Source organism: Mirounga angustirostris, unplaced genomic scaffold (genome assembly GCF_029215605.1).
Source record: "Mirounga angustirostris isolate CCGP_5_RB_7025 unplaced genomic scaffold, mMirAng1.0.hap1 SCAF_8, whole genome shotgun sequence".
NCBI lineage: Eukaryota > Metazoa > Chordata > Mammalia > Carnivora > Phocidae > Mirounga > Mirounga angustirostris.
In genome coordinates, this window is record NW_026991716.1 from 29,133,300 (window position 1) to 29,158,023 (window position 24,724).

The 24,724-nt window shown below is 53.5% G+C and overlaps 3 protein-coding genes across 3 annotated transcripts; 2 read left to right on the forward strand and 1 right to left on the reverse strand.

Moving 5' to 3' along the window:
• Positions 1 to 154: 154 nt before the first annotated feature.
• Positions 155 to 6,439, forward strand: CFB (complement factor B). The gene is made up of 18 exons (XM_045866610.2): positions 155 to 589; positions 679 to 912; positions 1,321 to 1,506; positions 1,652 to 1,825; positions 2,075 to 2,176; positions 2,277 to 2,413; positions 2,707 to 2,845; positions 3,179 to 3,310; positions 3,602 to 3,703; positions 3,793 to 3,930; positions 4,419 to 4,516; positions 4,643 to 4,760; positions 4,917 to 5,070; positions 5,176 to 5,252; positions 5,462 to 5,574; positions 5,667 to 5,799; positions 5,880 to 5,929; positions 6,230 to 6,439. The coding sequence occupies exons 1-18, from the start codon at positions 526 to 528 to the stop codon at positions 6,383 to 6,385; spliced, it is 2,307 nt and encodes a 768-aa protein (XP_045722566.1). The 5' UTR covers positions 155 to 525; the 3' UTR covers positions 6,386 to 6,439.
• A 1-nt stretch (position 6,440) lies between these two features.
• NELFE (negative elongation factor complex member E) lies at positions 6,441 to 12,654 on the reverse strand. Its single transcript, XM_045866611.1, has 11 exons — positions 12,477 to 12,654; positions 11,962 to 12,044; positions 10,507 to 10,576; positions 10,261 to 10,406; positions 9,694 to 9,768; positions 9,534 to 9,571; positions 9,001 to 9,344; positions 8,737 to 8,881; positions 8,530 to 8,584; positions 8,182 to 8,284; positions 6,441 to 6,753 (listed from the first exon to the last, which is right to left on the reverse strand). Exons 2-11 carry the CDS (start codon positions 12,034 to 12,036, stop codon positions 6,656 to 6,658), a joined length of 1,149 nt encoding a protein of 382 aa, XP_045722567.1. The 5' UTR covers positions 12,037 to 12,044; positions 12,477 to 12,654; the 3' UTR covers positions 6,441 to 6,655.
• An 11-nt stretch (positions 12,655 to 12,665) lies between these two features.
• On the forward strand, positions 12,666 to 24,716 carry SKIC2 (SKI2 subunit of superkiller complex). Its single transcript, XM_045866613.3, has 28 exons — positions 12,666 to 12,801; positions 12,879 to 12,982; positions 13,891 to 14,000; positions 14,090 to 14,207; positions 14,288 to 14,402; positions 14,522 to 14,596; positions 14,884 to 14,937; positions 15,036 to 15,226; positions 15,404 to 15,532; positions 15,752 to 15,897; positions 16,274 to 16,420; positions 16,552 to 16,636; positions 16,814 to 16,920; positions 17,248 to 17,394; positions 17,470 to 17,566; positions 17,751 to 17,963; positions 18,047 to 18,157; positions 20,761 to 20,991; positions 21,740 to 21,877; positions 22,037 to 22,174; positions 22,316 to 22,420; positions 22,771 to 22,918; positions 23,013 to 23,139; positions 23,276 to 23,486; positions 23,659 to 23,769; positions 23,850 to 24,068; positions 24,250 to 24,390; positions 24,478 to 24,716. Exons 1-28 carry the CDS (start codon positions 12,780 to 12,782, stop codon positions 24,676 to 24,678), a joined length of 3,741 nt encoding a protein of 1,246 aa, XP_045722569.2. The 5' UTR covers positions 12,666 to 12,779; the 3' UTR covers positions 24,679 to 24,716.
• Positions 24,717 to 24,724: the final 8 nt, after the last annotated feature.

Consider the following 24,724-nt stretch of genomic DNA (forward strand, 5'->3'; position numbering starts at 1 on the left):
GTGTCTGTGCCTCTACTTGTGGGCTGGGCAGGGGGGTGAGGAAGGCCGGGATGATTCCAGGAACCACCAGGAGGCAGGTCACAGACCCTGCTGGACAAACAGTGGCTGGACTCTGCTCCATTAACAGAGTCAACAGGGAGTGAGCCAGCCTTTATTTCTGGCCCCTAAGGGGGTGGTCTGGGCTCACCGGGGAGGACCTGGGGCTGAGAGGTGGTGTTGAAGGGGTCAGTCCTGGATCATGGGCAGCAAAGGGCAGGGCTTATGCAGTTTCTATTTCCTTGACTGGCAGCTCAGTGGGGCCCTCCCTCTTGGACATTCCGGAAAGTGGTGTGGGTCAGGTGGGCGGGGTGAGCCACAAGTGCCAGAATGCAGATTGCATAAAAGGCTGGAGGTTGTGGGGGGCAGGGGAAGAGAGTGAGACCAGGCCCAGGTCTGAAGTTTCAGCTTGGACACCGAGCCAAGCAGACAGGCAGCACAAGCTGGGATAGGCCCCCAACCCCAGTTTCTCTCCTGCCTTCCATTGCCATGGGGAGCAATCTCAGCCCCCAACTCTGCCTGATTTCCTTGGTGCTGGGCCTCTTGTCTGGAGGTAAGAGAGGGTCACCACCCCCCTTCCTGCTACCCCCAACACCCCTCCTTGGCCTTGTGAGGCTGGGCTTCAGCAGCCTTTCTTTTTAGGTGGGAGCACACCACCATTGCCTGGGGACAGGCCCCAAGGCACCTGCTCTCTGAAGGGAATAGAGATCAAAGGTGGCTCCTTCAGGCTTCTCAAGGAGGGCCAGGCACTGGAGTACGAGTGTCCCTCTGGCTTCTACCCGTACCCTGTGCAGGCGCGCACCTGCAGATCCACGGGGTCCTGGAGCGCCCTGCAGACCCAAGACCAAAAGATTGTCAAGAAGGCAGAATGCAGAGGTTGGAGGGCAGTGAGGGTGGGCACGGGGTAATGGAGGGATGGAGCAGATGGTGGCCAAGGGCCAGACTAGGATGCTATTAGAGTGGTGTTGAGGCCAGGCAGGTAAACAGGGGAAGCTGAGCAAGTGCAGGGACTGTCTAGAACTGAAGCAGAGAAGGAGGGAGGAGGAAGGGAGTGAATCTTCACTGAGCATTTGCCCTGTGCCAGGCAGCCCCAGCAGTAAAAAGAACGCTCAGAAACGGGGAGCGAGGAGAAGCAGGACTCATCCTGGGTTGACAATAGCCACTGTTTCCGTGGGACCAAAAAGGCACTATTTCTCTGTGACAGGGTCCCTGAGTCCAGGAGGGATACTCTCAGGAGAAGCCCTTCCTTTTCAGTAACTTCTACTTGTCCCCCCTCCCCCAAAGCAATTCACTGCCCAAGACCGCAGGAGTTTGAGAATGGGGAATACTGGCCCCGGGCCCCCTACTACAATTTGAGTGATGAGATCTCTTTCCACTGCTATGATGGCTACACTCTCCGGGGCTCTGCCAATCGCACCTGCCAGGCAACTGGTCGGTGGGATGGACAAACGGCCATCTGTGATGATGGAGGTGAGAAGCAGCCCCTCCCCCGGCGATGGTATCCCCTCCCTGACCATGTTCCAGCCTGAGGAACTGGCACCACAACTCCTGTGCTCTACTGTGCCATCCAGGCCTCAGGTTCCGGCCCTCACCTCCATATCTCATGCTTCTGCAGCGGGGTACTGCCCCAACCCGGGCATCCCCATTGGCACAAGGAAGGTCGGCAGCCAGTACCGCCTTGAAGACAGTGTCACCTACTACTGCAACCGGGGACTCACCCTGCGTGGCTCCCAGCAGCGAACATGCCAGGAAGGGGGCTCTTGGAGCGGAACAGAGCCTTCTTGCCAAGGTGACCCTTGACCCATGCCCTCAGGTTCAGATCCTGCCCTTTCATCCTCATGTCCCTATACCAGAGCACTGTTTCCTCCCCCTAACACAACTCAGCTCCTTCCTCACTTCTAACCCTGCCCGTAGAACTTCCTCACTACTGAGCCCTTCCCGCCCCGGAAGCCCATCATCCCCTGTCTCCAGTCAATGAGTCTTTGACCCTCCCTCTTCCACTCCCCCAACATTTGACCTGATTTCTGACCCCTCCCAGACTCCTTTATGTATGACACCCCTGAAGAGGTAGCCGAAGCCTTCCTGTCTTCCCTGACAGAGACCATAGAAGGAGTCGATGCTGAGGATGGACATAGCCCAGGTTTGGAGGCAGAGAAGGGAGGGAGGCAGGGAATTGGGGGAGGATGAAGAGGCAGGAGAACCATGCATGCTGGAGCCTGAGTTTCTCTGGTGGCACCCAGGGGAACAACAGAAGAGGAAGATTGTCTTGGACCCCTCGGGTTCCATGAACATCTATCTGGTGCTGGATGGATCAGACAGCATTGGGATCGGCAACTTCACAAGGGCCAAGAACTGTCTCAGAGACTTCATTGAAAAGGTGGAGCCCCCTACCCCCTGAATGTGAACTCTGCCCTGCCAGGACTAGTTCCCTGATGTTCCCAGGCCTCTGAGCCACAGGATCCCAGAAAACCTCTTGTCCTATTCTGTCCTCCTTCCCTTTTACTTGAAGCAGTTTCTTGACCTCTAACCCAGTCATCCGGGTGAACCTCAGGGTGACCAGTCAGCCCTTGAGTTTCTGATTATAATTTTCCCTGTCCCAGAAAAGCTGCTGACCTCTCCCAACCATAGTATTCTTTCAATGCCATGACCCTTTGCTCCCCTAACCCACAGGTGGCAAGTTATGGGGTGAAGCCAAAATATGGTCTAGTGACATATGCCACAATCCCCAAAGTTTGGGTCAGAGTAAGAGATGATAACAGCAGCGATGCAGACTGGGTCACAAGGACACTCAACCAAATCAGCTATGAAGGTCAGAGGTCAGGGAAGGGACTGGTTGGGGGAGGTTACTCTGGAGTCAGAGAGGTCAAAAGATTCAGGGTTGTTGTGGGGAGGGGGTGGTGAGACCACATGGGGAGGCAGGGCAGACCACTTTGCAGTCTGTGGTCGAACAGCAGGCTCATCACTGGGGAATATGGGTCACTGGGGACCTGTTGGGGGCTGAGAAGGTCACTTTGTGGCCAAAGGGAAGTCAGTTTTGACAACTCAAAAAGCTGAAAGATGTGGGGTTTCTGTTGTTGATAGGCCTCTAGGGTTCATAGATGACTTAGAAGACCAGGCAAGGTGATCTCTTCCCTTTCCACAGATCACAAATTGAAGGCAGGGACTAACACCAAGCGGGCCCTCCAGGAAGTATACAACATGATGAGCTGGCCAGGGAATGCCCTCCTTGAAGGCTGGAACCGCACCCGCCATGTTATCATCCTCATGACTGATGGTCAGAAGGGACCCTTCTTGTGCCCCGGACTCCCAAACCTTTCGTACCAGTGTGTGGTCCACATGTAAAGCTAGACTCATGGTTGGAGCCCTGAGTGCTGCTCGGGGCCCCAACCATGTTGATCATTTCTGTGACCCTTTCCAAGGAGGAATCCTTCTTAAGCCTCTTTGTGATCTGTCACTTCCATCCCCTCAAGCTGCTTACCCAGCCATGTGTCACTACTTCCAGTCAATTTATCTTCCTTGACCCTCTTTACTTGCCTCTCACCTTCATGGTCCATCTCTTCTACAGGCTTGCACAACATGGGTGGGGACCCAGTCTCTGTTATTCATGAGATCCGGGACTTCCTGTACATTGGGAGGGATCACAAAAACCCACGTGAGGATTATCTGGGTGAGTTTTATTGCCCAGGATCCAGTACCTTACTTTCTCAGCTCCTGTCCCCAGGGCGTGGACACTCACTCTCCCTTTTTCTCCCTCAGATATCTATGTGTTTGGGGTTGGGCCTCTGGTGAACCAAGAGAACATCAATGCTTTGGCTTCCAAGAAGGATCAAGAACAACATGTATTCAAAGTCAAGGACATGGAAAACCTGGAAGATGTTTTCATCCAAATGCTTGGTAAGAAGATATCAGGCGGTTGTAAAGAGGTCATGAACCTGCCCAGGTACCCCAAGGTCACTCATACTGCCTCTCCTCCTGAAGCCTCGGCAGTCTGGAAGGCCTTTCTTGCTGCTCCTTCTCTGTCACATTGTTTCCTGGCACTATCCGCTTCCTGACCTTAGAATCACAGAGCTCTGACTGACTGACATCACAGAGCTTTCTCAAGTCCCTCGTTTAACACGTGGGGCAAGTGAGGTCGAGAGCAGCCTAGGGACAGCAAGCCAGCTAGAGTTGGGCCTGAAAGCAGCCAGGTCTCCCATCTCTTAGTTCCAAGTTCGCTTCACTCTAGCGCGCGGTTCCTCGCCCACAATGTTAAGGAAAACAAATGCCCCGTGGCTTTCCTCTCCTTCCGGGCCTCATTACCCTGCAGATGCCCCTCCCCCAAAGGCTGCTGCCAGCTGGAAATGAAGTGTCCCACCTTTCAGCACATTTTCCTTTCTTACTAGATGAGACCCGGACGCTGGGGCTCTGTGGAATGGTTTGGGAGCACAAGAAAGGCACTGATTACCACAAGCAACCGTGGCAGGCCAAGATCTCTGTCACTGTAAGCACAGCGTCCTGGTGGCAGGGACTCCCGGTGGGGGGAGTCAGGGTAGAAACGGGGGTAGGGGAAGGGGTAGGTTGTGGGGTTTGGGGAAGTTGAGCTTTCCCCTCTGCCATTCTGTTCCAGCGCCCTTTGAAGGGACACGAGACCTGTATGGGGGCCGTGGTGTCTGAGTACTTCGTGCTGACGGCTGCACACTGTTTCACAGTGGATGATCAGGAACACTCAATCAAGGTCAGCGTGGGTAAGGACGCAACGCATCAATCCCCAGTTTCAGCTGCGCAGGGCCTCACAGCAGCTCCGTCCCTGGCACACTGAGCCACTTGGGGGTAGGGCAGAGGCTGGAGGCTGCCCGCAGAGAAGCGGGATGCCCTGACATACCCATTCTCTCCTACCTTAGGAGGGAGGAAGCAGGAATTGGAGATACAGGAAATCCTATTTCACCCCAACTACAACATCAATGGGAAAAAAGCAGAAGGCATTCATGAATTTTATGACTATGACATGGCCCTTATCAGGCTCAAGAAGAGGCTGACGTATGACCAGACTGTCAGGTGAGCCCTCTGGAACCCTGAGGAGAAAAGTTCAGGCAAGGGGGTGCTGCAGGCCTGGGGCAAGTCCAATGTGCTGTCCCTGAGTTTCCCCATCTCTCCTAACAGGCCCATTTGTCTCCCCTGCACCCAGGGAACAAATCAAGCTTTGAGGCTTCCACTGTCAACCACTTGCCAGCAACAGAGTAAGATATTCAGGGAGAGTAGCACAAGGGAGCGGTACCAAGCGACAAGTGGGGCATGACAGGGTGCTGTGGGAGCAGATGATGGCCAGCCTGATCCCTAGCTCACAGGAAAGCAATGAGGGACATTTGCTGAGTGACAAAGGCAATGGGGAGATGGGGGAGGGGGGGGGAGGGAGAGTTAAAATGACCCAGCCTGTCCATTTGTCCAGTGCAAGAGCTGCTCCCTGCAAAGGATATCAAAGCTATGTTTGTGTCAGAGTTATCCAAAGATGGGAAGAAGATGCTAGTTCGGAAGGAGGTCTACATCAAGAATGGGGACAAGGTGAGGAATATGGGATTCTAAGCAGGTCTTCTAGGCCCCAATTCTTCCTGAGCATGCTCTATTCATCACCCCTTTCTCCTCCTCACCTATAGAAAGCCAGCTGTGAGAGAGATGCTCGATATGCCACAGGCTATGACAAAGTTAAAGACATCTCTGAAGTGGTCACCCCCAGATTCCTTTGCACTGGAGGGGTGAATCCTTATGCTGACCCCAATACTTGCAGAGGTAAGAAAAGGCTCTTTGATCATGCTGCATGTTCCTGAAGCCCAAGAATCGCTCTCCCTACAGCTTTTCCTCCCCTATAGGTGATTCTGGTGGTCCCCTGATTATTCACAAGAGGAGTCGTTTCATTCAAGTGAGTTTCCCCTCTCCTATCTGTGCGGAGATGCCAAGTGGTCAGCATGGGCCCTAAAGCAGGAAAGCTCCATGGGTGTGGCTGGAAAGAGGAGGGCAGAGCCTGCCTCCTTACAACTGTTCCTTGAAATGGTCGGCTAAGGCCCTGCGTCCGGCCTGTGTGCTAGAGAGACCAGGACTGAGCTGGGTCCCCAGTCTAATTCTTCTAGGTCAACTCAGATGCAACTAGGAATAGCTGAGTTTCGGGGGATCAGGAAGGAATTCTACCAAGTGATCCGTGGCACCCCCTTGCCCTGTCCAGGTCGGCGTGATCAGCTGGGGTGTCGTGGATGTCTGCAAAGACCAGAGGCGGTGGCAGCAGGTGCCTGCGCATGCCCGAGACTTTCACATCAACCTCTTCCAAGTGCTGCCCTGGCTCAAGAACAAACTCAAAGATGAGGGTTTGGATTTTCTGTAAGGGGTTTCCTGCTGGAAAGGGGTATGAGATCAAATTAAAACAGCTGCGACAATACCTGTGTTCAAGATCCTTTTGGGGGAAGGGAGAGGGGAACGTGCACTGGCCATGTGTTACAACTGAGAGAAAATCTAACAGCCGTTTTTAAAGGCTCAACCCCAATCCCAGGTGCTGAAAAACCAGAGGCTGAGGGAGATGTGTGAGCTTCCACCTCAGTGTTTTACTGAGACCAGTGTTGGCGCAGATGAGGCACACGGAATCCAGCTCCATTCCCTAGAAGCCATCCACAAGGTTTTCCTTGTAGACATCATCGCTGTAGACAATCTGGGTCCTCTTGTCCCGGTGGCAACCCTTAGGGCTGTTCTGGACAGCTGGGGAAGGAGGAAAGGATTGGTTGAGTTCTGAAGCACTGTGTCTGAGCACTACTGAGGCCAGAGACTCTTCCAGCTCCCTCCTGGCCTCTGGCCCTTGGAAGCCCAATTTCTTTCTTTCTTTTTTTTTTTTAAAGATTTTATTTATTTATATGAGAGAGAGAATGAGATAGAGAGCATGAGAGGGGGGAGGGTCAGAGGGAGAAGCAGGCTCCTCGCTGAGCAGGGAGCCCGATGCGGGACTCGATCCCGGGACTCCAGGATCATGACCTGAGCCGAAGGCAGTCGCTTAACCAACTGAGCCACCCAGGCGCCCTGGAAGCCCAATTTCAATGCTGCCCTCTGGTGGCCAGGATGGCCTGGCTCCCTTCAGCCCCCTCAGGGCTACTGACCCAGCCCTGAAGCAAGGAGCCTATGCTGTTACTGCGGCCCATGCAGATACCGTAATGGATATTTGGTTCTTAGAATCATCCCAGATATTATTGTTGAGACAACTGAATGATGTTAACCCACTAGAAAATCTCCGTAGGCCTTTGTTGACATGCTAGTCATTTTCTTGTTCCTTCCTTTCGTCTGGAGGGCTGCTCTTGCTCTGAACACACCTTTCTGCCTACTCCTTTGCCAGGAAAACCAACAGGTATAGTGGGCTATTTGCACTAAACTAAGAAATGCTACTGGCCCCAGTGGGAGAACCATTCTGGGTGCAGCTTTGACCCAAAGTATTCTTCCTCAAGCCTCAAGCTGTTCCCTCCCCTTCTTTTTTCCTCCCTACGTTGACGTGTCCCTCTCTTCACCCCTTCTCCAAGGATTTCATCCCTGCCTTTCTGGGGCTAGAGTGACTCACCCCAAACCAGCCTTCATTCTCTTGGATCTCTCTGCACCCTGACACCGCTGATCACTCCCCTGCTTCCAAAGCTTGGGTCCTTTGGCTTTAATGGCTGCTCCCTGAATATTCCCCATGCCAAGGCCTGGGTAATTCTTTTCCCCAAATTCAGTCTCCCATGAGGATACTACCATTTTGCAGCCACTCTGTGATACAGGGGACTCTGATCCATGTTTTCATTCTTCACTTCACACCTAAGTAAGTTCCAGATCTCTAATTTCAAATGCCTATTTTATAAAACCAACTACACTCCATCTCAAAATGAACAAAGCCATGTGAGATGCTCATCTTCTTCACCAACCTCCCTTACTTCTACTTTCTTCCCTATTCCAGTTACTGCTTTGGGAGTTGTTGTCTCAATCTTTTCCTCTCCATCTTCTCCCACCTCTAACTGACAGAAGGCCTGACAATTCTCATTCCCATTCCACGGCCTCCACACAGATCCAGGCCTCTATCACCTCTATGGGATCCTGGGACATGCAGGGGAACAAACAGAAGGGGTGAGCTGTGGGGAACAGGATGAAGGAGGAGGAATCCGTTCTTACCAAGGGAGCCCCAGACAGACTTGCCAGTGGCAGCATCCAGCATGGGCTGTTTGCGGGCAATGCTGACTTTGAGCTGTACGGACTCCACCTGGGTCCCGTTGAGCTGGGGCAGAAGAGGGGAGGAAGCAAAGGATGGGGGGACACACTGCAGACCAAGCAAAGGAGGAATTCCAACAGTTGCCACCCTAGAAATAGACTGAGTGAGGATCTGAGAATACGTTTCTCATGTGACTAGGAAGAGACTTTCTCTGTCAATAGGAAATGATTTTCTCCTGGCTCCCAGTATTTTAAAGAGAAAACATGAGGATAGCAGGAGGGATGGGAAGAACAGATCTGGGAAGTCCCAACCTCAGCGACGGCCTGATCTGCTGACTCCATCTTTTCATAGGTGACGAAGGCACAGCTGGGATGAGAGAAAACAGGGTCAGTAGGGGGCCTATGGGCTCTTGTGGACCCAACCAAACGCAGGCCTCACAGGCCGCTGGAGATAGGCCAGTGTTCTTCCCTCAAACCCAGGTCCTCCCAGGACTTATCTTGCCCCACAGTCATCCTTACTTTCTGGGTGGGTCCATGGAGAGGTCAATGATGTTTCCAAAGGGAGAGAAGGCCCCACGGAGGAGGGTGGGCGTCATGTCTTCTCCATATACATAGAGAGTATTCCCCTTCCGAGGGGCCCTGCGTTCAGGGAACGAATCCGACCCTGTGGGATCAGGAGTCACAGTCACAAGATGCAACCCGCCTCAGCCTCTGCTTTAAGAGGCCACTTTGGGAGGACTCGCCTAAACCCTTTCACTTCTCCTACCAGCCCAGATCACTTACTGCGGAAAGGGCCCTCTCGTTCTCGATCGCGGTCCCTGTCCCGATCGCGGTCCCTGTCCCGATCTCGGTCCCTGTCCCGATCGCGGTCCCTGTCCCGATCGCGGTCTCGATCCCGTTCCCGATCTCGGTCTCGATCCCGTTCCCGATCTCGGTCTCTGTCCCGGTTCCGCTCACGACTGTGGTCCCGGCTGCGGCTTCGGGGAGGGGAGGCTGAGGAGTGGGCACCACCACGTTCTTCATAGCCCCAGTCAAAGCTTCGAGGGGGACCATCACCAGCGCCTGGGCCCTCTGCCTCTTCCCCATCTGGCCCCAGTTCCCGAAGCCGATCACTGGAAGACACAAAACTGGGGAGAGGCAGACAGTGAGGATCAAACGGAGTCTTTACCTTAACTTCCCAGACCCTGTGGAGACTTAACACCCCCTCTGAAGCCCCAGTTCCTTCCACTCCAGCCCTAAACCTCCCAAGGATCCAGGCAATCAACCCTCCCCCACTCCCTCCAATTGGGATCCAGTCCTCTCTCTAGCTCTCTAACCTCTCATACAGAGATTTCCTCTGGGGGCGTCTGGACGACTGCAAAAGAAACCACGGACAGTTAAGATGAGTCCTAGTTGCTGGCATGTGGCCCCAAATATGTGGGTCTCTCATCTTCCTCATTCCCCAGGCCTCCAGGGACAGAGAACTGGGAACCATACCTCCTGCAGATCGTCATCGGCAGATATGCTCCTTTGGAACGGCTGGAAAGTGGGGACTGGCCCCTTCTCAGGGTCCTGGGAAGATTGTAGAGATCTACTTCAATGTGAGAGCAGGAGGCAGCCTAACCGTGTGATAAGTGGTTCCTCTTCCCTCACCCTCTTCTTGGTTTCTTCTGGCCTCTTTCTTCTCCTTTAATTCCTTTGTGCATTTCTTATTTGATTATGTATCTTTCGTAAATGATCTAACACACACTTAAGAGTATTTAGCTTATCTGTAGGTTTCTTGAACCCGCTGACATCTTCAACCTGTTCAACTCCTCAGAATGACAAAACCCAGGAGCTCAAATATGTGGTAGATTAAAGCCACAGAGCGTGTAAAATGGAGAACTGAGAAGTCAGCCAGTGTCTTCACTTTACAGATAAGAAATCTGAAGTTCAGACCTGTATGACAATTTGCCCATGACTGAATAGATGTTATTTTTCCCCTAAATTTTACGTCCGTTCCACCTTGGAAAGATGCCCTCTGAAGTCAAGGGTCCCCTGAACAATCTTTCTGTTTGTGCTCACCTTTAATTTCCCCTCTAGGGTTCGAGAACGTTTGAAGCCTGAGTTCTTGGTCTCGGCTTTGATAGCACTGATGGCTCCTGATTTCACCAGCTGCTTTGCCTGCTCTGTTGCGGTGGCTGTGTCCACCACAGGCTGCTCAGACAGGGCTGGAGTGGTGAGGGAAGGGGGCATCATGTGGCCAAGCTGTGGGAGATGCTGGCCCCATGGTGCCCACTCCAGCCTATCCCCATCTCCCCTGTCACTCACAGCGTTTCACACCGCCTTGGCTGGCTGTGCTGCTGCTGCTTTGCTTCTTCAGAGCCAGCAATGCCTTTTTCTGGGAACGAGAGTGAGAAGAGAGGGATTGGTGAGGGCCGGTCCCTGGCCCATTCTGCTCCCAAGGTCCCTGGGCACCTCACTCCAGGGGACACCTTTCTCAGAAAACAATCCAAATAGTGTCCCTGCAGTGGTACGCTGAGGCAGCCCTGCCTCTCACACATGGTCCACTGGATCATCTACAATACCAGCAATACTTAATCTAGCCAAACCACAGTATCCAAAGGCTTTCCAGAGTCTCAGGTTTTTGAAGTTGAAGACAAGGAATTCAACCATGGACCAGAGCCCCAAGATTTAAGCTGCAAGGAAGTACAAGCCTACGTGCCTTTCTCAGGGGCTTCATCCATCCATCCCCTGTATGTTTAACAAGGACACGCCATTACTTTGTAACAGAGGGATGCAAAAGTATGAGACAAAGTTCCTTCCCTCGAGAAACTTACAGCCTGAGAAACAAGATGATTAGAGATAATTATCAAGAATGATTATAAGAGGTGCAGACTGCTTGTAGCTGAAACCAAGTTAAGATTATCTGATGCCAAAATGGCTATTAAACTGGTCCCTGGGTAGAATCTACACAAAACAGATTGAAAGAAAAGGGCATTTTAGACAAAGAAAACAGGATGGCAGAGATGCAGAAATAAGAAGGCTTTGGGAATGCATGTTTTGGGACTAGTGAATAGTTCCATTTGACTAGAAAGGGATGCCAAGGTAAGGCTTTGTTCTATAAACAATGGAAAACCACTTACGGGTTTTGAGAAAAAGAGACAGTTTTGTGTTTTCAGTAGCTCATTTTAATAAGAATGAAGAAAGTCTGTCCAAAAAACCACTGAGAAACTTCTTGAGAAACCATTACAACAGTCTATGTGAGCGTCAGCAAAAACTTGATCTATGATATACAGACGAAAAAGTAAATTACTTCCAAGGAAGAATCAAGAAGACTTGGAAATGTTTGGCTATGCAAAAACTGGAGAAATCAGAGATGAGATTTTGATTCCAAACACCTGGGAGAACTGGCTGTGTTCACTCCTATTTGGAAGATTAAGAAAAGGAACTAATTTAGGATAGGAAGATGACAGCTGCAACACTGGGTACCTAAGGGCTATCAGTAACAGACTGGATAGAACTGACAAAACAAACTTGGAGACTACCACCTCTTTGGTGGTACTAAAAGCCACGGAAAAGGAAGACAACTCCACGGCAGAATGCACAGAAGAGAAGGCACACACCAAGACTCGGGAAAAGCCCAGCTACAAGGCTACGCTGAGAGGAGATATGTCTCCAGGTATGAGCTGGAAGAACCCCCCCATCCCCTCACACTCACCCCAGGTGTTCTCAAGAGTGTAGAGTCTGTGAAAGGTTGGGCCACGCCCCCACACACTCCCTCACCTTTTTCTTGAGTTTGTTGAATTTCTTCTGCAGAGCCTCCTCCTCCTCGCTCAGTCCGGGGGGTATCACCAACATGGTGGCTCCTGGTTCAGGGGCAGGGCCCAAGACATCTTTCTCCACTGTCACCGCCCAGGGTTCACACGCCGTCCACACTGTACCCAACCGCACCCCTCCAGGCCTACCTACTCCTGTCTTTTGCCTCTCCCTATCCCTTGCTTAAACCAGGCTGCCGTCCAAGCCCCCGCTCGTCGGGATCAGCATTCCCTCTTCTCTCCAGTAACCACGGCCACCAGCGCTTTGAGGAACCAAGTGGCCTGGGAAGGGGGAAGCACCCCTTCCGTCGCCAAGACGATGGCATCAGACACCCCCTACCCCCGCTAGGGGTATGGCAACCGCGGGGTCCAAACGGCACAGGAGGCAGTGGAACCCACGCAGCGCTCTCAGAGCAACGAAAAGGGGAAGAAGAGAAGAAGCTCGGAAAAAAGGGGCGAAGGGTGAGAAGGAGAAGACCTTACCTGAGGGGGCGGTAACCGGGGTCCCACGGTCTCGGGCGGCGCCCGCGCGGGCAGCGGAGAGCGGGCTCAGAGCGATGACGTAGCGAGGGGCGGAGAACGCGGTAACCAAGGCGGCCCAGGGCTAGACACTTCCGCCCGGCCGTCCCCTCCAAGCTCAGGTCGGCCTCTCAGTAGCGCTCGTCTTGGTCCCCGGCGGGGGTGTGTGACGGAAGTCGCCTCCACTTCCGCCCGCTCCGGGGCGGGGCTCACTCCACGGCTTCTCGCCGCACTTCCGGTCTGCCCGGCCGCCGCGGTGGCTCCAAGATGGTGGAGACCGAGCGACTCGGTGAGGGGGAGGGGGTGGAACGAAGGAGTAGTCCGGGGGTGACCCTTAACCTCTGACCTCTGACCTTCCCCCTGTAGTGCTGCCTCCTCCAGATCCCCTGGATCTGCCCCTTCGGCCGGTGGAGCTGGGATGCACAGGGCGCTGGGAGCTGCTGAATGTGCCTGGGGCTCCAGAGAGCACCGTGAGTGACTTTTGACCCTAACATTGAACTTCAAACCCCCTCCACCACTCTCCTTACTGTTGGACCCTAGCGTAACCTCATTCTTCTGTCTCTGGACTCCTGTCATCTGGGCCTGCCTTGTGCTGGACAGACCCCAGCCCAGTGGACCGGCTGTGGGTCAGAGCTCATGTGAAGACAGAGCAGGGAGTGCTGGGGATACCTGAGCGCTGAGAATTACTCTTTCTAATGTGTCTTTTCTCTTTGGAGTTACCTTGGGTCTCCAAGCACCAAGGCGCTTGTTGACGGCTAGCCTTTGAGGCCCTGACTCATCCTTAGTTTGGGGCCCCCTTTTCCTAAAACTAGTGATTCTCAAATTTAAGTGTACCTTGTAATTAGTGGCGGGGACTTTTTTTTTTTTTTTACATTTACTTATTTATTTATTTTTAAAAAGATTCTATTTATTTATTTGAGAGAGAGAGAGAATGAGAGAACATGAGAGAGGGGAGGGTCAGAGGGAGAAGCAGACTCCCTGCTGAGCAGGGAGCCCGATGTGGGGCTCGATCCTGGGACTCCAGGATCATGACCTGAACCGAAGGCAGTCGCTTAACCAGCTGAGCCACCCAGGCGTCCCAGTGGCGGGGATTTTTTAAAATGCAAATCCTAAGCCCAATCCCAGAGATTGTGAAGTTATTGTATTTTATGTTGCATTGTAACATATTAGTAATCGCTGCTGCAGGTAAATCAGTAGCAGGTAGTTTGCACTGGAAAACAGGACAATCTTTGGAAAACATTGCTTCTGCCCTGGCTGTCCTTAGTCGGTCTAAAATGTCTACTGTTTCTGACTGAACACAAATTCCATCACTTTTTTTTTTTTTGTCTGTGTCTTATCTCTTTCCTTACCTAATGCCTCTCATCTTGTCCTTTACCAGCTTCCCCACGGCCTCCCTCCCTGTGCCCCAGATCTGCGGCAGGAAGCAGAGCAGTTGTTTTTGTCATCTCCAGCCTGGTTGCCTCTGCATGGTGTGGAGCACTCCACCCGGTGAGGGGTCTGGACTAGGGAGATAGGCCCCTGAAGGGAACTGGGACAGGAGAGAAAGAACACCTGAAAATTATTTTCCTTTTCTGCAGAAAATGGCAGAGGAAAATGGATCCCTGGTCTCTCCTGGGCACACAGGGGGCCCCAGTGCCCTCCGACCTTCAGGCCCAAAGACACCCAACCACAGGCCAGATTCTGGGCTACAAAGAGGTCAGAGGCCACAAGGGGCAGAATTGGGAAAGGGTCAGAGGAAAGCTCAGCCTCACTGGGGCTGTGGTCTTTTGCCTCAGGTCCTGCTGGAGAATACAAACCTATCGGCTACCACCTCCTTGTCTCTTCGCCGGCCCCCAGGGCCCATCTCCCAGTCCCTGTGGGGGAATCCAACACAGTACCCTTTCTGGCCAGGTGACTTTTGTGGAAATGGAATGGTAGGAGAGGGTGCCCTCCATTTTCAGGGAAGGGTTCCCCACCCATCCCATAACCTCCCTACCCCATGAGTCCCTATTTGTCCACCCTCTCCCCAGGTGGAATGGATGAGCCCACCATAATAGATCTGAGCACTCGGGAGGAGGCTGAGGAGGAGATAGACTTTGAGCAAGGTGAGGTGGTGTCAGGATGGACCCTTGGGAGTAGGGCTGTGAGTCTGGGTCCTGACACACAGGGGCCCAAGCCTATCATTGGGCTGCTGCTAGCCCTTCTGTGCCTTTGAGACAATTAGGAAAAGGCATCCTTGTCATAACAATCTTTACTGTCACCTCTTGGAAAGTTGTCACAAGTACCCCATTTGCAACGTCTGTGCTGTGAATGGCATCCTGTGGGTTTGAGTAACATGTGACTTGTGTGACATTGTGTAGTAGTGCTGATTCTATCCGTCCTTGTCCTTCAGATCTTCTTACTGTTCCACCTGGCTTCAAGAAAGGTGTGGACTTTGCACCAAAGGGTGAGTTTTAGCTTTGAGATGGGGCAGAGAAGTGGTGCCCTTCTCCTGTAGAACAAAGATGGACGTGACCAGGTTTCCCTTTTTCCCTTGCTCCTCAGATCACCCAGCTCCAGCTCCCAGCTTGCTGAGCCTCAGTCGTTTGTTGGAGCCTCTGGATTTGGGTGGGGGAGATGAGGATGAGAGTGAGGCAGTGGGACAGCCAGGAATTCCCAGAGGGGACACTGTTTCTACCTCCCCTTGCAGTGCTTCCCTGGCCCGAGCAAGCAGCTTGGAGGACCTAGTGTTGAAGGTTGGTGGTTCTGGGCAGTTGAGGCAGGAAAGAAGGGGCCTTATTAGAGGGCTGGGGGTGGGGTGGGGTGGCTTGCTTGGTTAGGTTTAAGACGAAGACTGTAGCGTCTTTTGAGAGGGGTGGTAATGGAGAGCTCTCTGACTGTATCTTTAGCACCCCTACCCATGGCTTTTGCAGGAAGCATCCACAGCTGTATCCCCTCCAGAGCCCCCCAAACCCCTGCCTCAGGAGCAGTGGGCGATTCCTGTGGATGTCACCTCCCCTGTTGGTGATTTCTACCGCCTCATTCCCCAGCTGGCCTTCCAGGTAGGGTGGCCCAGTCCTCACATACTCCCCTACCTCCTGCACACTGTTCCCCTCATCTCCTCTCCCCACCCAGGCCAGATGCCTTCCAGGTCATTCTTGGGCCTCAGTCCCGGCCTTGCCTTGCTCTGGCATGCCACAGCCACCTTGCGTGCCCCAGGAGCTGGAGGCAGGAGGGCCCCTTTCCCTTCTCCAGCAGCCATCTGTTTCGCTCTCCCGCAGTGGGCATTTGAGCCAGATGTGTTCCAGAAGCAGGCCATCCTGCACTTGGAGCGGCACGATTCTGTCTTCGTTGCGGCTCATACATCTGCGGGGAAGACGGTTGTGGCTGAATACGCCATTGCCCTTGCCCAGAAACACATGACGCGGTACAGGTCCCCTCCCCTGCCTCCCCTTCCACCAGCTGGTCCTGGGTTCTCCTGCACCCTTTCTGCTTGTCATCCCTTTCCACCTCTTCCTCATCCTTCAGATGAGAGGTTTGGGGAGAAACCGAGACGGGGCCTGGAGCGAAGCAGGAAGGTGCGGTGGGGAGAGCGGTTGGAAGACCTGCGTTAGCTTTGGAAGGGGTCGGACTACACAGTTTCTGTGGGGTTGTGTCATGCAGGAGACTGTGAGGGCAGTTTGGGGGAAGAAGGGGGGCTCCTGAGCTCTGGCATGTCTCTGGGAGGGCTCAGGGTGGAAGAGGTGGTGCCACCCAGGAGTCTGTGGGGGGACTGACCGGTTGATTCCACGCCCTCTTCCCAGCACCATTTACACGTCGCCCATCAAGGCCCTGAGCAACCAGAAGTTCCGAGACTTTCGAAACACATTCGGGGATGTGGGATTGCTCACTGGGGATGTACAGCTGCACCCAGAGGCCTCCTGTCTCATTATGACCACAGAGATCCTTCGGTGAGAGATAGGTACTCAAGACGGGTGGATTTTTGGTCAGGAAGGTGAGGCTGCTCTGGACAGCATGTTGACTGAGAACAGGGTGGAGTCAGGAGCCGCTGGGGAGTCAGCCTTTGGCCTCTCCTCCCCAGCTCCATGCTGTACAGTGGCTCAGATGTCATCCGGGACCTGGAGTGGGTCATCTTTGATGAGGTTCACTACATCAATGATGCTGAGGTAGGAGGCGTGGGGGGCCCCAAACTCCAGCAGTCCTCTCCTGTGGGCCTAGATCACACACCTTTGGGGACCTTACTGCTTTCTTTGCCCCCAAATGGAACCCTTTGCGCTTCCCTAAGGGCAGAAGGGCAGCCCCCTCTGAGCTGCCTGTGACCGGTCTTCTCTCTCTGTGCCCAGCGTGGGGTTGTGTGGGAGGAGGTGCTCATCATGCTCCCTGACCACGTCTCCATCATCCTTCTGAGTGCTACTGTCCCCAACGCCCTCGAGTTCGCCGACTGGATCGGGTGAGATGCGTGCCCTGGGATGCTTGGGTGGACGGGGCTGCAACACTCCTTGGTTGGGGGAGGGGGTGAAGACTTCCGCAGTGAGGAGAGTGGTCAGGTCTTGAGGGTGGACAGGAGGAAGGGGTGGTCAGGGCATATGTCCGACTCGAGTGGCTGCATGACCCCACTTGGGTCCAGAGCATTTTGTGCATTGGGAGGTGGGATAATGGGACAGCCTTCCAGTCTGGCTCCCAGAAAAGACTGGGTGAAGCCAGAGGGGCAGTGTGGTGGGGATGTGCGTCTCTTCCTGCACTCTCGCCCCTGATCTGCTGTCTTCTCCCCACTCAGGCGACTCAAACGTCGCCAGATCTATGTGATCAGCACTGTTGCGCGCCCTGTTCCCTTGGAGCATTATCTCTTCACGGGGAACAGCCCCAAGACCCAGGGGGAGCTCTTTCTGTTGCTGGACTCCCGAGGCGCCTTCCACACAAAGGGGTAAGCTGGAGATGGGGCAGAGTCAGCGCTGGGTCCACTGGGTGTGACTGATCACCGATCCTCCCTGTGCCCCAGGTACTATGCAGCTGTGGAGGCCAAGAAGGAGCGGATGAGCAAACATGCCCAGACCTTTGGGGCCAAACAGCCCACGCATCAGGGGGGGCCTGCACAGGTGAGAACAGGCAGGCTTTGTACCTGCTACCACCTGTTTCAACTCTGTCCATTCTTCCTGCGTTCTCCAGAGGTTTGGACTTGAGCTTTGAACACTGTCCAACTTGACATGTTTCACCTCCCCTCACTTTGGCCGTGACTGGTTCAGGGACTCAACCTTTGCCCCTTTCTGCCCCCTTCCCCAGGATCGCGGTGTGTACCTATCCCTCCTGGCCTCCCTCCGCACCCGTGCACAGCTGCCCGTGGTGGTGTTCACCTTCTCCCGGGGTCGCTGTGATGAGCAAGCCTCGGGCCTCACCTCCCTTGACCTCACCACAAGTTCAGAGAAGAGTGAGATTCACCTCTTCCTACAGCGCTGCCTTGCTCGCCTCCGTGGCTCTGACCGCCAGCTGCCCCAGGTGTGGATGGGGGGTCTTGGAGACTGGTGGGGAGAGGATTCTCCACCACCTTATTCCTGACCATGGGCCTCGGCTCCCTGCAGGTCCTACACATGTCCGAGCTTCTGCACCGTGGCCTGGGTGTGCACCACAGTGGCATCCTGCCTATTCTTAAAGAGATCGTGGAGATGCTCTTTAGTCGAGGCCTGGTCAAGGTACACGCACTGGTAGAAGGGGGACTCCTCAGAGCACTCGCTGCTCCCTTCAGGGCTGCCCAGAGGGTGGAGGGGCAGAGCTTTAGACAAGACAGCGCGGTGGTTAAGAACTTGGGCTCTGGGGCACCTGGGTGGCTCAGTTGGTTAAGCGGCTGCCTTCGGCTCAGGTCATGATCCCAGGGTCCTGGGATCGAGCCCCGCATCGGGCTCCCTGCTTGGCGGGGAGCCTGCTTCTCCCTCTCCCTCTGCCTGCCTCTCTGCCTACTTGTTCTCTCTCTCTATCTCTCTGTCAAATAAATAAATAAAATCTTTAAAAAAAAAAAAAAAAAAAAAGAACTTGGGCTCTGGGTCCAGATTGCCTGCATGTGAATCCCAGCTCCACTACTTACTCGCTGTGTGACCTCAGGCAAATTCCTTAACCTTCCTGAACTTTAGCTTTCCCATCTTAAAATGGAGAGGCACAAGATAGGTATGGCAGTATTCAGAAGAGAAACCCAAAAAGCTAGCAAGTGTCTGAAAAGTTATTAGTCATCAGAAAAATGCAAATTAAAATACTCAACAAGAAATGACTTTACAGGGGCGCCTGGGTGGCTCAGTCGTTAAGCGTCTCCCTTCGGTTCAGGTCATGATCCCAGGGTCCTGGGATTGAGCCCTGCATCGGGCTCCCTGCTCGGCGGGAAGCCTGCTTCTCCCTCTCCCACTCCTCCCCCTGCTTGTGTTCTCTCTCTCGCTGTGTCTCTTTCTGTCAAATAAATAAATACAGTCTTTAAAAAAAAGAAATGACTTTATAGCTACGAGATTGGCAACGTTTAGGAAACTGGCTAACGCCACGTGTTGCCAGACATTGGAGACTATAGGATTATAGGAACCCTCATGTAGGTGTAGCCAGTCTGGAGTGCATCTGGCATTCTTGAGGCAAAAAAATATATAATATATTCTTTGACCCTAAATTCCATTTTTGGGTATATAGTACAAAGAAGTTCCCACCCTGGTCTATGAGTGAAAATGTCCACTCTTCTTTGTTGGCTATAATCTTGTGGTTGGGTGCTGGTGACACCAAGGTGCCCTCCCTGTTAGAGTGGGTAGGTAACTGTCTGGGATGCGCCGCACAGTGCTCTGCAGCAGTGGGAAACAATGGATTAGTTATAACCACAGGAACAGTCAGGGGTGTTGAAAATACTGTGGCGGAAAGCAGAAAAGAAAACGTGAGATGCATGATTGCCTTTATTTTGTTACTACTTTTTATTTGAGTGTAGTTGACACACAATGTTTCATTAGTTTCAGGTGTACAGCGTGGTAATTCGTTTTCTGATTATATAGTGAGCGTAAGTTTACATGGTATGCCGTGCTCACCACAAGTGTGACTACCGTCCTTCACCATACGTTGCTGTTATAATGTCATTGACTCTATTCCTTATGCTGTGCCTTCTGTGCCTGTGACTTCTTCATTCCATGACTGGAAGCCTCTATCTCCCACTCCCCTTCACCCATTTTGTCCATCTCCCCACCCCCTTCCCTCTGGCAACTGTCTGTTCTCTGTATTTATAGGTCTGATTCTGCTGGTTTGATTCTTTATTCATTTGTTTTGTTTTTTAGATTCCACATGAGTGAAATCATATGGTATTTGTCCTCAGTCTGACTTATTTCACTTAGCATACATACTGTGCTGTGGGTCCACCCATATTGTCACAGATGGCAAGATCTCATCCTTTTTAATAGTCCAATACACACTCCACATCTTCTTTACCTATTCATGTATTGATAGACACTTGGGTTGTGTCCATATCTTGGTTATTGTAAATAGTGCTACAATAAACATAGGAGTGCATATATCTTTTTTTTTTATTTTTTATTTTTTAGAGAGTTGTGGGGGAGGGACAGAGGGAGAGAGAATCTTAAGCAGGCTCCGTGCCCAGCGCAGAGCCCAACGCGGGGCTGACTCAGGGCTTGATCTCACAACCCTGAGATCGTGACCTGAGCCAAAATCGAGTCGGACGCTTAACCAACTGAGCCACCTAGGCGCCCTATCATATATCTTCTTGAATTAGGGTATAACTGCCTTTAACGTGGATTATAAATTCATGCACTCAAAACAAGATATAATCTGCAAGAATATATTCACACAAAAAGATACTCTACGCTGGGATGATTGATGGTGCGGGGGATGGGAGTGAGCTATGGGGGTTATAAGAAAAGAAGTAGAGGGGCGCCTGGGTGGCTCAATCGGTTAAGCGTTTGCCTTCGGCTCAGGTCATGATCCCAGGGTCCTGGGATCGAGCCCCGCGTCGGGCTCCCTGCTCTGCGGGAAGTCTGCTTCTCCCTCTCCCCCTGTCTGCTGCACCCCCTGCTTGTGCGTGCGCTATCTCTGTCAAATAAATAAAATCTTAAAAAAAAAAAAAAGAAGTAGACAGTTAAATAGATAAAATGAGGAAAATACAGTGCTTGGGCTATAGATTTGCCCTGAAAGTTAAGTGAGATCCTGTGAGTTAACCGTCTGGGACCATGCCTGGTGCTTACTTAGCCTCAGCTACAAAGTAGGGTGCACTTGACCAGGGCTGGGTGTCAGTGTTGAACCTCTTTGTTGAACTCTTTTCCCCCATCAGGTCTTGTTTGCCACAGAGACCTTTGCCATGGGTGTAAACATGCCTGCCCGAACGGTGGTGTTTGACTCCATGCGGAAGCACGATGGCTCCACCTTCCGGGACCTGCTCCCTGGAGAGTACGTGCAGATGGCAGGCCGGGCAGGCCGGAGGGGCCTGGACCCCACAGGCACTGTCATCCTGCTCTGCAAGGGCCGTGTGCCTGAGATGGCAGACCTGCACCGCATGATGATGGTGAGCCAGGGTGGTATGAGGCTGAGCTGGGAGGGCCCCAGCTCTGGGCACCTGCTGAATTCTCTCTTCCAACCCTCTTCCCCTCTCCTTTCTTTCCACAGTTGACCCTTGAACAGTGTAGGGCTAGGGGCACTGACCTCCCGCACAGTCAGATATCCATGTATAACTTTTGACTCCTGAAAAACTACTAATAGCCTATGCTGTTGGCTCGAAGCTTTACTGGTAACAGACAATCAACACCTATATGTTGATCAACATACCTATATGTATGTTGTATGTGTTATATGTTGTGTTCTCACAATGAAGCTGGAGATGAGAAAATGTTATGAAGGAAATTATAGGAAAGAGAAAATACTTATGGGACTATACAATATTTATTGAATATAATCCATGTGTAAGTGAACCCACGAAGTTCAAACCCATGGTGTTCAAGGGTCAACTGTACGTTTTTCTTTTGCCTGGGAGAAACCAAGGTCAGAATGAGCATATCTGAGGATTAGACTGAATGTCATCTCTAGTCTTTTGTCACTGTGAAGACAGAGCTAGGTAGAACCTTTGAGGGTCTCTTTAGTTTTTTCCCTTTATTTTGCAGAGAAGGCGAGTAAGCAGTTTGTCTAGAGTCCCATGGTTGCAGAGTGGGGATGAGATCTGCTAGGAGTGGAACTGGTCCCCAGAGGGCTGGCTGGGGAGCAGCTGGTCCCCCTGCCCGACCCCCCCAAGTCTCACTGGCTTCTCTGACCCGGCCCAGGGGAAGCCGTCACAGCTGCAGTCCCAGTTCCGACTCACGTACACCATGATCCTGAACCTGCTGCGGGTGGATGCCCTTAGGGTGGAGGACATGATGAAGAGGAGCTTCTCCGAGTTTCCATCCCGCAAGGACAGTAAGGTGAGGAGTTTGGGATGACCAGTATACTGGGCAGGCTGTTGGGACAAGGGAAGCCAGGCTGGGAAGGGCGGACATCTAGAGATCAGGGGGTGCAGGTGGGGAGGGTGGCACACTGGGCTTGGAGACTGTCCTTTCACACCTCCCCCCACTTCCGCCCAGGCCCATGAACAGGCTTTAGCTGAACTGACCAAGAGACTGGGGGCCTTGGAGGAACCTGACACGACTGGCCAACTGGTTGACCTGCCTGAGTATTACAGCTGGGGGGAGGAACTGACAGAGACCAGGAGCCTGATCCAGGTGAGTGTTGGGGGGGGTGATGGAGGAAGGGGGGAAGAGAATGTGACACTCTGGGTGCTCCTGAACCTAATCCCAGCCTAGTCTCTGTGTCCCTGTGATGCTTCCTTCATTCTCCCCTTTGTGTGCGTCCCCACTCTTCAGCGACGCATCATGGAGTCTGTGAATGGGCTCAAGTCTCTCTCAGCGGGAAGGGTAGTGGTTGTGAAGAATCAGGAGTATCACAACACATTGGGTGTGATCCTGCAGGTGAGGGCAATGGAAACTTGGACCCCAGAGGGAGGGAGCGGGGAGGAGGAGGGAGGGGGAGGAGGGAGGAGGCAGCCCTATCTCCATTTTCCCCACTTGGCTGGGGGCATTTGTAGTCACAACGGTGTACTCATATGCCCCCTTGCTCTCCTTTCCTGTTGTCACCCCTTTGTGCCTACCTCCTTGTCCCCTTCTGAAGACTGTTCTGACTGACTTGGTTACCAGTCCATGTTGGTGGGCTCCACAGTTGCTCCGTGATCCCTGCCTGAGGGTGGGGATCTGCTCTCTGCACTCTGTCTTTGATGTCTGCTCCTTACATTGCCCTGGCCTGGCCTCCCCCCCTTCCCTAGGTCTCCTCAAACTCCACCAACAGGGTATTTACCACCCTAGTCTTGTGTGATAAGCCTGTGTGTGAGGACCCACAGGAGAGGGCACCAGCCACCCCAGATGTGCCCTACCCCGATGATCTTGTGGGATTCAAGCTGTTCCTGCCTGAAGGTGAACATGGGGCAGATGTCCAGGTTCCTGACAGCAGTGCGGGCCAGATGCCTGGGTCCACGGTAACGTTTGACCCTGCTCTCCCCTTTCCCAGGGCCCTGTGACCACACAGTGGCCAAGCTCCAGCCAGGAGATGTGGCCGCCATCACCACCAAGGTGCTCCGGGTGAATGGGGAAAAGATCTTGGAGGACTTCAGCAAGAGGCTGCAACCAAAATTCAAGTCAGAGATGCTGGAGGGATCCTTTTTCTGGGGAGGGACCATGTAGTGGGGTGTGGGGAGGTGTGGCTGGGGTGTCGGGGGCTTCTGTGGAAGAAAAGACTCTGCCCTAGGTTTCAAGACTTTGCTCCTTCCTCAGGAAGGATCCTCCCATTGCAGCCGTGACCACTGCTGTGCAGGAACTGCTGCGTCTGGCTCAGGCCTATCCAGCGGGACCCCCTACCCTTGACCCTGTCAATGACCTGCAGCTCAAGGATGTGTCAGTGGTAGAGGGGGGGCTCCGGGCCCGCAAGCTGGAGGAGCTGATCTGGGGGGCTCAGTGTGTGCACAGCCCCCGCTTCTCTGCCCAGGTAGGGTCCTGGACGCCAGCTCCCAAGCTGAGAGGTGTGTGTGTGCGGGGGTGCGGGTTTCCCTTCTGGTCCCTTGTAGACCAGCCAGCCCCATCTCTGCCCTCGTCCTTGGTGCCCTCCTGCCTTGGGGCACGGGGAAGGCTAATGCGCTTCTGCTGGTGGCTCTCTGCAGTACCTGAAACTGCAGGAGCGAATGCGGATACAGAAGGAGATGGAGCGACTACGCTTCCTGCTGTCGGATCAGTCACTGCTGCTGCTCCCAGAGTACCACCAGCGAGCAGAGGTGGGAGGGGCAGCCGTGGGGGGCGGGGGGCTAGTGAGGGAGAAGATAGCAGGCTCCCAACACCTACCATCTTTCTTCAGGTGCTCCGAACCCTGGGTTATGTAGACGAGGCAGGCACTGTGAAGCTGGCGGGGCGGGTGGCTTGTGCCATGAGCAGCCATGAGCTCCTCCTCACTGAGCTCATGTTCGACAACGCTCTGAGTGCCCTGCGGCCAGAGGAGATTGCGGCCCTACTCTCCGGCCTGGTCTGCCAGAGCCCTGGGGACCCCGGGGAGCAGCTCCCAAGCACCCTCAAACAGGTATGGGACACCCACCCCACTTCCCCCCTCTTGGCTCTCGCATTCCCAGTCCCCATCTCCAAGTGACCCCTTCCAGCCCTGTTAAGTGCCTCTAAGAGCTGGCATGCCTTCTTCCTTGACCTGGGCCTCCTTACTCCTGGAGAAGGAAGCAGGGTCTGAGCCTCTCCTTCCCCATCTGCAGGGAGTGGAACGTGTCCGGGCTGTGGCCAAGCGGATTGGTGAGGTCCAGGTGGCCTGTGGCCTGAACCAGACAGTGGAGGAATTTGTGGGGGAGCTGAATTTTGGGCTGGTCGAGGTTGTGTACGAGTGGGCCCGGGGCATGGTGAGTAACTGGGGTTTTGTGGACGGCTGGTTGGGGAGAGGCTGCCCAGGTCTACCACATTCAGTCCTCACCCTGCTTCCCCCACAGCCCTTCTCTGAACTGGCGGGGCTGTCAGGGACCCCTGAGGGCCTGGTGGTCCGCTGCATCCAGCGCCTGGCCGAGATGTGTCGCTCGCTGAGGGGGGCAGCCCGCCTCGTAGGCGAGCCTGTGCTAGGTGCCAAGATGGAGACGGCAGCTACCTTGCTACGGAGGGACATTGTCTTTGCGGCCAGCCTGTACACTCAGTGAATTCTGTGTAACAATGTAGTAATAAAACAGCAAGCCACCTGCGTGT